Source organism: Narcine bancroftii, chromosome 14 (genome assembly GCF_036971445.1).
Source record: "Narcine bancroftii isolate sNarBan1 chromosome 14, sNarBan1.hap1, whole genome shotgun sequence".
Classification (NCBI taxonomy): Eukaryota; Metazoa; Chordata; class Chondrichthyes; order Torpediniformes; family Narcinidae; genus Narcine; species Narcine bancroftii.
In genome coordinates this window covers 3,840,274-3,853,197 of record NC_091482.1, presented here as the reverse complement: position 1 = coordinate 3,853,197, position 12,924 = coordinate 3,840,274, and the positions used below count along the sequence as shown (strand labels likewise).

At 39.2% G+C, this 12,924-nt stretch overlaps 1 protein-coding gene across 4 annotated transcripts in view; it reads right to left on the bottom strand.

Moving 5' to 3' along the window:
- tbx4 (T-box transcription factor 4) overlaps window positions 1-12,924 on the bottom strand; it is a 158,622-nt gene that overhangs the window by 19,586 nt on the left and 126,112 nt on the right. For 2 of the 4 annotated variants that reach the window (XM_069911457.1, XM_069911459.1), the window contains 3 exons: window positions 8,320-8,432; window positions 6,092-6,327; window positions 418-2,103 (listed from right to left, as the gene is read on the bottom strand). In XM_069911457.1, coding sequence (XP_069767558.1) covers window positions 1,490-2,103; window positions 6,092-6,327; window positions 8,320-8,432 — 963 coding nt within the window. In that variant the 3' untranslated portion in view covers window positions 418-1,489. Of the gene's footprint in view, window positions 1-417; window positions 2,104-6,091; window positions 6,328-8,319; window positions 8,433-12,924 lie in introns of those variants that run through there. The other 2 variants (XM_069911458.1, XM_069911460.1) reach the window with 2 other exon arrangements.

Sequence of the window (12,924 nt, the reverse complement as noted above, 5' to 3'; positions counted from 1 at the left end):
TGATAGTTTTTCTGTTTGTGGACTTTGATGAAAATATAACCTCATTCTCAAATAACATTTTTATGCTAGCTCAAACACGCAGGAAAATATTCCCTCTCACAAAAGTGGAAGTATCATATTCTCTTGATCTAGACCACTTTAGAATTCTACACAATAACAGAATTAAAATCATTCTTCTCAAATGTTTCTTTTGTGTGCTTCCTCAAGCGATTTAACAAACATTAACAGTTAGAGGGCTAATTGATAACTGACTAATCTATGTCATGAATGAGAATATAAATAGGGTAGAATCCTGATATGAATACCTGAAATCCTTCTATGACACAGATGTGAATTTAGAATGGGCTTTCAGAGATATTTACTCAAGGTGTTTTAATATTTTTAAGCCATAATTATATACCAAAGTCAACATTTGAATAAAATGCTTACATTTTTTCAAATTTTCTCTGCATCAATAATTGAACATCATGGTTTACACAGGTTTTACACTGCAAACAATTGATTACCCAAGTTTGCAAACATTTCACTTCCTTTTTTCAGAAACTGCATGTAAAAAGACTTATTCCATCAAATTATGCGCATGAAAATGGCTAGTGTACATAGATAATTAAGCAAAGAAATATATATTTGGCAATATTCAGCAAATGGACACTTTTTCAAAGGTTAAGTTACAAGAAGAATAAGAAGTCTGTGATTCTGGAAATGCAGTGGATTAATTCATTGGTCCAGAGTAAATCAGGATACTCATTCGCCCCTCTGCCCCCCACCCCCGGTCTTCCTGTAGATGGTCAACCTCACATCGACCAAGATGAAACAGTGGATCCCATTTCCATTCCGGAAGGACAGAATGACACAGAAGCTACTTTAATACAAATATTTTGCACCTTTCTATAGCAAGTACAGAGCAGCTGCATTACCTAGCTGGCGATGAAATTTCTTCGCCCACTCTACATGTAAACAGAATGCACAATTGGAAATGGTGGGTGGACTATAACATAAGAGGATGGAAAACCTCACACTTCAGAAATAATTATTTCTTCAGCCACTGAATTCACAGTCATCCAAAGTTACTCATAGATAGTATACTGTAATTTATATATTCCACTAATGGATAAAATACTTGTCTCTTAGTGCTGTCCATAATGTACAAAATAATTTGCCGAACCTTTAGACTGGGCCAGGGCCTTTCCAAGTCTAGTCATTGGAGTTCCTGCAGGATGGCCTATTTTTTTTTTAAATTTATGCAGAAATCATATTTGTTATTGATTTTGAGAATTCACCAAAGAAACATCTCATCTAACACAGAGAGAGAGAGAAAAGCCCTGGGAGAGGTATAGAAGCATTCTGGGCCATTTCTCTGATGTAGCCCAGTCCAGCTGAGGGACTTGTTGAGCCAAATTGGGCATGCGACATCTGGTAGACAGTGGAAACCCAGGCCTGTCCTGCAGCCTTCTCATTAATACTGCTTTTTTCTGTAAATAACTCTGAGTCAGCTATCTGTCCAGTTTGTCACCGGGCCCAAACCAGAATGATACTGGGTTGGCAGCTCCCTCGGTAAAGATAGGCTTTGTGAGAAAAGGAACTCGCGAGGGTTATGAGCGTGAGGAGAAGGTGGCACTCTGTCATGTGGGGAAAGAGGCACTCTGTCCCGTGGCGAACAAGAAGAAATGGATACCCTCGGTCGAATCTGCTGCTGTGGTGGCGAATGGTAGCCGCTGAACTGTGACTCACACGAGGTCTGTGAGCTCTGACCAGGGAGGCTGGAGAGGTGAGGCATCGCCGTGGTGGTGAAGTGCGCCGAGAAATGCTGATAAGGAACGGTCTCCATGGTCTGAACGCTACAGTTACCATACGGTGGAACAGACGCCCACATATTGCAGTTTAGTGTTTGAGAAGGATGCTCCTCAATGGAGGCTGCTCCGGGCATGTCGTTTCCAGGGGCTGAAAACATACAGGCATCCCTTAAATCTTGCTCGTTTCTGTACGATGGATTCATCACTTGTTGGTCGTAAGATGGCGGACGAAAATAATGTTCATCAGCTATGGAAGCTGGGGCTTCTAGAAAAGGTCGCTTGCAAGGCAACTCTGGATGACCATGAGCTTCTGAAAGTGAACAAGAAAATATCTGAGGAGAAAAGTGAAAATTGCAAGCTGACACCGACCGACCTTGCTGCAACACAAGACACTAACAATGTGGACAATAACATTGATTTCACAATGACACATCTCAGTCCATAGAACATTCCAAGATAGGAAAAAGGACCTTCAGCCCTTCTTGTCTATGCTGAACTATTATTCTGCCTGGTCCCACTGACCTACATCCAGAACGTAGCCCTCCACACCCCTCCCATCCATGTACCTATCCAATTTTAAAGTGGAAGGTCAAATTATTTAAAGTGTTCTTCTATAAAATGATTGAATTATGGCACGATATACTGGTTCAAAGGAAGAAATGGACATCCTGCCTTATCCACTGAACTTAAAAATGTCCCCACAAATGAAATAACTCTTCCTATTCTATCTCCTGCAAAGTAGAAAAGTGAAGTTTAAGCCATCTGCCCGGGGTAAATATTAATCTGTTCCCACGTTCGACCTGTGGGCTTTTCTCCCACGCCTCAAAGCTGGACTGGTTGGTGGATGTAGTGTGGGTGGGGGTCCGGAGAATCATTGGGAGCTGATGAGAGAATAAATGGGTTAGGGAGAAATAAATGCTGGGATTGCTTCAAGCACTGATGTCGACTTGATGTGCCAAATGTAAGAAAATATGAAGGGAAAAGAATTTTAAAATGAACTTGAGCCAATGTAATCTGTCCCATTAAGTGGATTATTTCTTCAGTTGTCCATCATTCGTTGATTGCAAAAGCAGTGAGAAGCAGCCTTCTCTGCTTCTCCACCTAAAGTTGCAGGACAGACCCTTCAGATTTGCTCTGTTTTCTCCTGGAAACACTAATACAATTCTCTCCTGCATGCAAACCAAGGAACTTGGCAACGTGGATTTAAATTAATCGGTAAATCATGAGAGGAGAGAGGACAAGAGTTGATCTGATTTGGATTGTACTTGTAAAACAATGATAGAAGCAGGTTCAATATTCACTTCCAAACGGGAATTAGATAAATGGTTGAAGAGAAGCAGAGGGTCATCTTTCGAAAAAGCCACCACACCACACTTTGTGCCAAATCGAGCCCTGTGCTATTTATTCCAGTGCATTAATAGCTAATGAAAGTATATTGAATACATTGAACAAGATGCAGGAATCTCTACGCTGAAACCTGCCTATGCAGTCAAACCTGAAAATCTGCAGATGCTGTGATTGTTGTGAAAACAGAAAAATGTGGAGGAACTCAACAGGTCTCACAGCATCCAATGTAACCAACATTTTGGGCCTGAGGCCTTCTTCAAGGTATAAGCAAGAAGTAGGCAGATGCCTGAATTAAAAGGCGGGGAAGAGCAAAGAAAGGCAGGGGAGGAGTACAGACCCACAGACAAAAGGTGATACTTGGATATGGATAGGACAGGGGAGGAAAGATGAGAATTGATCGGGGAAGGGGGTGGCTCTGTGAATGCAGAGGTGGAGAAAGGGAGGCAGAGTGAAAAGGAGAGGGGCAGAGCTGGAGGAATGGGAATAGACATGGGGATGGGCAACGAAAGACAGTATCTATGTTCCATCTGAAACCAAAACCTGCTCTCTGTGGATGGTCAGTCGCCCATTGTTGTGAATTCTGAGGGAAGAGACACCAGAGTCTCTTCAATGGCTCTCAACCAGCACAAAACTGAGCCCAGAAACAGGAGGCAGGATCACCGCTTGATGCTTCATTGCTCTCTCTCACACTCTCTCTCACACACTCTCTCTTTCTGTCTCTCTTTCTCACACACTCTCTCACACTCTCACTCTTTCTCTCACTCTTTCTCACTCTCTCACTTTCTCTCTCTCACTCACACTCTCTCTCACTCTTTCTGTCTCACTCACTCTCACTTTCACTCTCACACACGCTCTCTCACTCTCTCTCTCACACACTCTCTCTCTCTCACACTCCCTCTCTCACTTTCTCTCTCTCACTCTAACATTGGGTGAGAGGTTGATAGGAAATAGCAGAGAGTTTCTCAGTGTGGACAAAGACACAGGATTCCGGGATTGTAATCACCATTCCCACTCAAGTAACGGAACTTGCCAGCAAAAGAGCAGCTGTTATCATATTCCCTTTCAAAGCTACAGAGCTGTGTAGGTGAGAACAAGAATAAAATAGCAATGCAATAAGAAAACAAAATGTTTTAAATAAACTGGTCGTTTTTGATAAAATGCATTTTCTTTACATTGGCCTTTTTATTTGAACGTATGAACATTTTGGTAATTTACTACCTATTATCTAAGTGGAAACAGCTTTTACGAGGAGAAATGGGAGGCTCAATTCAGTTATAAAAATATCGTTACTGTATAGCTACAACGACTCATCTGCTCAAACATCAATCAACAGAAGGAATGCTTATCAGCCTAACTTCAGTGAATTACAAACCATCTGCTTCCTAGGTCCTGTTCTTGCACTTTCCCAGACACCAACAAAATATCTACCATCACATTTCCTGACAAGATCAAACAACTTTTGTCTTTCACCTTCTCCTCTCCTCACCACAGTCAAATTGCATTTCCCATTAATGTCAGTCAATAATATCTTCATTTGGACTGATGGAACAGCGAATAAAATACTTACAAATAGATAGTGTATATTTGATTGCTTATTTCTATAAATAACATACAGTTTCTACAACCGCTGTCTTTCATGGTCAACATTGTGAACATTTGCCACCTCTGGGCAAACATTCAGTTAAACGCGCCCCTACCAGAATTGTTTCTGTACCTCTCGACAGGGGTCACAGTGAAGTATCGATGGGATATCGTACTTCACATCAGAGAAAGAGTTCTTTTGATAATAATGGAACTAGCATGTAATCATGCTTTTTAAGTCCGTTTCATAATGTGCATTTAGTGTATGGGCAAAGAGATCCACGTTAAGGGATTCAACGATATAACAATAGATATTGAAAATTCCAGTTCTAATGAATGATCTCTGACCTGCTGAGATCCAACAGTAGTTTCTCTTCAGATTTGAAATGATGCACAAGCCAGAAATATTACTTAATAATCTCACTAACCCTAAAACAATTGGCCATTTCTGCTTATCCAAGGATCCCCTATTTTTACTTTATATTTCTTTATAGTATTTTAACTTCTATCTCCGTATTTTGCACACGATAAAATTTAAGCAATCTGTTATAATTAAACATGCTGAGCTCCTGGGTTTGGCGTCTCTGCGGATTCCTCAGCATGTGGGAATACGCTAATAGGCTTGGTGACATCTCTGATCTTGGATGCCTGAGAATTTCTGTGGCTGACATCTGCCAGCAAATGACCAGCCGGTGGCAGCCAAGCTCATGTTTGGGTGATGAAATTGATGACGAGAATTGAGAGGGAAGGAAATTAGGCTCTCGAGAAAATTCCACAGGTATGTGCCTCTTATACTGTAATAATGAATTATAATATTGTTTTAATTACACCTTCAAGTTATGTATCCTTGTCCTTTCCATGTCTATTGTATTTCATTTTTGGGATATTTGGTGTACCTACCAGATAATGGGAGAAAACGTAAAATTAAAGGTTAATAAAATAATGGTAAGTGAAAAGATTAATCATGATGAGGCAGTTGAAGATCAGCTTGAAGGTGCATGGGGATGCAGCTCGCTGTCTACATAATTCCTGAACTGATTAAAAACAAAGAATTTTTGCCTTTCATTGCAGTTTCACCTTTGTTATTGCCACTGCAAGACCCACTTCCCAGCAGTAGGTTTCAAGTAGGGGAATAAAGTAACTTATTTTGGGAGACAAGAAGTCATCATCCCAAACGACGAGTGGCAAATTTAACGCACGTGTGTGGACATGCGCACAGACTGCTTAGTGGAGAAGAGGAAAGGCAATTGTGGATATTCCGTGTGTATTTAAGACCTGAAATGGAGGGAATAATTTTGAGAAGTAGCCTTAAAACAGAATCTTACATAGGAATCACCACATTTTTGCACTTAAATTTTGTTATCCATTACCTCGTGGTTTAAAACAGTGATAGATCAGTCCTGAATCTCTTTGTGGGGCAAATGGACTGATTGCCAGATCGTGAGTGCCCGATGCCGTGATTTGTAGTGGTCCATTGTTGTCGTAAGGATAGTGCTGGTGACCCAGCGCCCCATGAGGTGCGCCGCCTTCCATCTTCGGTGTCAATTGACCATGGTTTGAAATAAGTCTTTGTCTAACAATACTTTTTGAAATAACTGGGTATTCTCTGCAAAGGAAACAAAAGACATCGGAAGAATATTCTAGTGGTAGCCCTGTAATATTAAATACAGAGAGTTAAGACCAAGATGGAATTAGAAAGGGATTAGAGATGGAACTAATTATTTCTGCACAAAATAAAACTGTTGAGAGCCAAAGCCAAGCTACGAAAGCATTATCACAGTTTCGAGTTTGTCATTCTAGCAAATCTCTTTATCAGACGTAGTTCTATTGTCAATCTAGAAAGAGAAATTCTTAATCAAAGTTGTTGACACTCAACCTGAAATGAAGCATAAGGATTCTTAGTTGGCATATAGCATTTTGGTGAGTTAGGGGGCTAAAAATTTGAACTGAGCCGATTGCTCAATTCTTCAAAGAGACAAAAAAAAAATCACATTCCAAAATCTTATAAGGTCTGATGACAGAATTCCATCTTTGGGAGGAATAATTCTTTCTTTCCCATCTCCCTTCATTTTACATGTAAAACTTTTCCATTTTGACCAATCGTTCTTGACTTCAGGAAATTATCTCATTATCAGAAAACAAAATTCATGCAGAAAAGAGAACTTCAATTAATGTTAATATGGAAATGCCCAGATAATACAGTTCAGTAACAGGGTTGTTCAGGTCAACCAAAGGGCTAGCATTTAAACCACTTGAGAACTAATAGTCCTAAACAGTTTTACCAGTCTTTTTCTGGATCATTTCCTTTCTTTCTTTATTCCATTTTCCATCATTCCCCAATTTTTATCATCCAACTATTCAGTAGGATTTTGCATGTTAAGAATTTTTGCCTCAACTAATTCAGTTCTGCTTATTTTATACAACATGTTTTTAAAAATCCAGTCCCTTAATTGGAGACTCTTGGTTACTGAAAACAGTGTACTTCTAGCAACCTGAATTCTTATTGTAAGCCTTGCGCAATTTGTGTCGATATCTGGATTATTCCTGAAAGAAAGCATCAATGTTTCAGGGCTTTCTATATCTCAAAATTTCCTTATAACAGGAGGTACTTTGTTTTATCCTTTTAACATGGCCTGTTTCCGCTCCGTAAATGGTTATGTGGTTAATATCCTTACACAGTGTGGAAATAAATCTTGTACGCTGTTATAACTGGGATTACATTGTGATACAGACAAGGCTCAATGTTGATGAAGATTAAAGAGATTTGAAGATGCAGTTTTGAAGAGCATGGAACACAAACAATTGCTTTTTGGATTTATTTGCTTCTTCTATTCTTACTAATTGAAATTAACACAAACAATTAAAGTGAAAAACACATAATTCTTGATTTTATCTTGACGTTTTGAATGTACAACCACGAGGTAACAATGTGTCTATTTTTTCCAAAATGCATCAACAGGTGGCATCGTACCACAACCAGCAGAACTGCAGACTCTCAATTCCAGCAACCTGGATTCAATCCTAAACTGGTGCTGTCTGTGTGGAGTTTGCATGTTTTCTTTCCGTCATGTGGGTTTCCTCTTGGTCCTGCACTTATCTCTCACATCCCAAAGACATGGTAAGTTAATTAGATGAGAAAATTTCCTCTGGTGTAGATGGTGGAATTGATGAGAATGAGGGGTGAAGAGGTGTGGGGAAATGGAATATTTTACCTGCTGTATTTTATTTTGAAACATCTGCAATTTTTGACTCATTCTAATATTTTCTGGATAACATTTTACTGCTTCCTTTGTATTCATTAAATTTATAAATGAAAGAACATTGCATTTGTTGAAGTGAACCGGTACAGACTCGAAGGGCCGACATGGCCTGTTTCCGTGGTGTAAACGGTTATATGGTTATATGGAAAATGAGCAGGTCTAATTGGAATTTAAATTTCCTTTTAACCTACTTTGAAAGAGTTTAAAATAAACTAGTTGTCCATGCACTGGAAATACATTGGAATGCAGACAAAGTAAATTCATAGAAAGGAAAAAGTAAAAGAAGCACAATTAATATTAAAAGAAAATGATCTAGTTATTGAAATAAAATGTGGTACCTGCAAGTTTGCTGCATAACGTACCTCTGTAAACGAGATACGCGCAAGTCACTGTCATCTCCTCCCCTGAATCCCTTAGCAAATGGATTGTTTTCAATCTTCAGCTGGGTTATCTGTGAGGATAAGACAATGCTTACCCTAGTTTGTTCTTCATCTTATTTCCTTCTTTCTCACTGAAAATATTCTTTTAAAAGCATAGATTACAGTCTACTGCTACTACCTACTTACATTGAGAACAAGAAAACTATGTATTATGAAAAATTATTTGCCATTTATGTGGTTCTAATTAGAATTTGTCCATGGCACAATATAATAGATGCAGGGAATTTATGTCTGGAGCCAGAGGAAGTGAGTGAGGTTCTGGAATCAGAATCAGAATTTATTGTCGTGAACATGACACGAAATTCATTGTTTTGCAATCAAATGGCGTGATGAATGTCCATTCCCAACTCCCGTCTGAAGCAGGTGGCCAGGTTACAGCAACAGAACAGAGGGTAGAAGTTGAGGGTCAATATATCTATGCATGGACTTACTATAGATCCTTTTTAAGTCTGGCTTCCAACTGAATTGGCATGTTTGCTAAGGAAAAAAGAATAAAAGCTCCTGTTCAATTCCCAGTGCCAAAGATACTTTGAAATGACAATTTCCCATGAAACAGTGATATTTAAAGCTTCAATAAGGTGCAATCCAACATATTAAACTTGCAAAATTGTCAAAGCATGCTGCAGTTAGTATGTCATATATGACATTAGTACCAGTCACTAGAGCACAGCTGACACTACTTGTCTCGTGTCTGCTACAGCTCAACATGTTTCTTTTAACCTTTAAGCAATTTTCTGCTTAGAACAGAGATGTGGAGGGATTTCTTTACCCAGAGGGTGGTGAATCTGTGGAATTTGTTGCCACAGGCGGTTGTGGAGGCCGGGTCATTGGGTGTATTTAAGGCAGAGATTGATAGGTTCTTGATGAGCCTGGGCGTCAAAGGTTATGGGGAGAAGGCCGGGCAGTGAGGGTGAGTGGGAAAATGATTAAATGGCGGAGCAGACCTGGCTGAATGGCCTATTTCTACTCGTATGTCTTATAGTCTACTTAAGATCACAACATCAGGAGTTCCAGCTTGATGTGATTTTCATCGAAAATTTACTCTTATTCCTAATTAATTGGGTGGCTTTTTTTATGATGTTTGAAATGCACTAAATTGGATGAGTAGTTGCCAGATGTACTGTGGGACTTCTTCAGTATCTTTGAGCAAATAAAGAACTAGTTGAAAGACTGATGGAATTTTTTAACACTAGGTTACTTGGCTAATCCAATCCATAAATTAAAAAAGGGGCAAGTTTGCCGTGATTTATTGTACTGACATATAAAGGTATTTAATTATGCGTTAAGTATGTTTTGGCCTGAGTCCCACCAATTATCACTCAACTAATGATTCATAATTCTGGAGCAAATGTAGAAATAAGAAAGATACACATCTGGGAATAAAAGACAAAAGGACAAGCTTCTGTTTAGTAGTGCATGCTGCTTATTACCTCTCTTTCCTCAGATTATTTCTGACCCAATGTTTGATTTCTATCAGACAGCACCTTCACCTCATGGGCTTCAGTTTCAGTACAAAATAATTTACTGCCGACTTTCTGAGGATAATCAAGGTCGGGCAATACTGGTCTTGCCCAGTGACTCCCATATTCCAAGAATGTACTAATAATCCATGTAGACTGTTAGATTCAGGACTGAGTTTAAACATTGATTCAATCCATACATCTTCTATATTCACACCAAACAGCTACCACTGATTTAATGACAAGGTCAGATTATCTTCTGTTAGAGGAAGGATCTTTAATTGGAAATAAAAAGAATGACCAATAGTACTAGACAAAGATAAAAGAGCTGGAGAGACACCTTTTGTCCATACGTCACCAAATAAAAATATTCCTTAATTAAATGACATAAATAAAAACAACTAGGGTCTAGTCTCTTCATCCATATTCCTTGGAATATTGTCTTCTTAGTATCTTCAGAAGCTGGGCTCACGCCACCTATTTTTAAAAGACACATTTTTCTCTTCCATTTATTATTTGGTTTTCATTTTCATTATTAGTATTGAAAATATTTTCCATTGATTTGAAAAAAGTGCATATTATTCCACTTTTTCTTACACGTGACAGAGAAAACCTATAGGCCAGTTGGTCTAATACCTACTGTGTAGTATTATTAGAATCTGATTTAGATTAACTCTAAAAACCTGCAGTTCCTCAGAGAACCAATGTAGATTCATAAATCTGTCAAATTTACATGATATTTGACTGAAATCAAAATTCAGTCAAAATTGACTGAAGGCACAATTCTAATGCCATCTACATGTTTTGTTGGCAGACTCACTGATAGCAACGAGGAAGGGTACAGGAATGAGATAGATCAGCGAGATAAGTGGTTTCACACAACAACAACCTTATCCTCAATGTCAGTAAACAAAGGAATTGATTGTGGACCTCAGGAAGAGGAAACCAAGAGAACAAAAACCACTCCTCATTGAGGGGTCAGCAGTAGAGAGGGTAAGAAACATCAGATTCCTGGGTGTCAACATCTCAAAAGACCTATCCTGGGACCAACATGAAGAAGAAGGCACTTGTTAGGAGTGTGAGGAGATTTGGTATTTCACCAAAGACGTCTGCAAATTTGTACAGATGTACCGTGGAGAGCATTCTGACTGGTTGCATCACTGTCTGGTATGGAGGTGCCAATGTACAGGACAGGCTACAGAGGCTAGAAAACTTGTCTAGTGCTATCATAGGCATCGGTCTCCCCTCCATTCATGACAGTGCCTCAAGAAAGCAGCCTCTATCATCAAGGACCCTCACCATCCTTTTCTCACTGCTACCTTCAGGAAGAAGACATACCCTCAATGCACAAATACACTTTTCTATAGACACTTTTTCTCCTTTTGCACCACTATTTTTAAAAATCTTCTATTAACATAATTGTGTTTATAGTAATTTTTCACCTTGTCCAGCATCATATTGCTCCCTCGAGACAACAAATTTCAAGACCTTAAACCTGATTTTGATTCTGATAAGCAGCAGGGAATATCTATTTGCAAGGGGTTCCAGAAGGCTTCTGATAATGTTCCTTGCAAGAGACCAGTGGGAAGATGAGCCCTATGGGATTGAAGGCAGTGTACTGGCCTGGCCAGAAAACTGGCTGAGGAGCAAGAGGGAGCGAGCAGGGAACCACGGGCAGGTATCCAGACTGGCAGCATGTGAATGGTTGAGTCCTGCAAAGTACTGTTTTGAGACAAAGCTGATAAATGACTCAGATTATAAGATAGAAAGTTGCATGGTCAAAACCATGTCATCAATTACAAAGAGCACGGTTCTTTATAAACTAGATGAAGTGGAGGTTTTGATAGATCCAACCAGACCCTTCCCCCAGTCTCTCTCTCTCTCTCACCCTCCCTCCCTCCCCCTATGCCTCCTCCTGTTTATTTCCTCCATCTCGACATCCTCTTCCCTTCCCTCTTATCAGAGAGCCACCTTCCCCATTTAATTTCTACCCTCCCACCTGATTCGACCTGTGACCTATCCTTTGTTAGCCTGTGCTCCTCCCAAATCTCTTTCCTTCCTCCTCTCCTCTTATACGCAGCTTTTTATTTAGCCATCTGTTTGTCTTTTGCGCATACCTTGATGAGGGGCTCAGGCCAGAAACATTGGTTACCCATTACTTCCAATAGATGCTGTGTGGCCTGGTGATTTTTGTGTGCAGCACACAGTGTCTGCAGACTTTCTTGTTTGACAATAACTTTATTTTCTGCACTTTAAGATTCAGAGGAGCTTTGCCTGAGAAACCGCCAGCAAGTCAAAGGGTCAACCTCAGGACAAGGTTGGCTCATGCTACCACTTTCCCCTCTTGTCTCACTCTGACTTGAACAACCCAACCTTGAGGAAGGACAAACTTAGTCATTAATAAATGTCCATTAGAAAAAATTATGTATAATTTAAAGGATAAATATTCCTTATGTTTTACAAATTTGGGATCCGTATGCTAGAATAATGAAATTAAAATTATAAAACTTCTTTATTTTTCCTGATCAGAGAAGTTTTCCCTGAAGGTATAATAATTTTATGATGTCTTTGAGGTTTCTCGGTCAACTGATGCAATCTGAATTAATCAATTGTAATTGTTTTATAAAGAAATATTATGTATTTTAGTTTTGGGATAGATTAGTTTTAGGGGGGAGGGTTTTTCATAGATAGGGGTTTTAGTTTTTATTCGTGGTAGGGAGTTTTTTTTAGTTTTTAGCTTATATTTTAGTTTTTTCATATATAGTTTCAACATATATTGGAATTCTATTATATTATTTTGGTATATTATTGCCAATTATTTGGTTTTGTATATGTTGATTAAATACTCAAAGAAAAGATAAACGTCCTTCCCTTCCGCACATCACATTCTATCAACCAACTTATATTTCAGGGCTAAACACGATTTTCTACAGGAACTCGGTGGACTGAGCAGTATCAATGGGAGAAAAAGAATGATAGACGTTTTGGTCCCAGAACCAGTTCTTTTTCTGCCACTGGTGCAGCTGATTTCCTGCAGCAGATT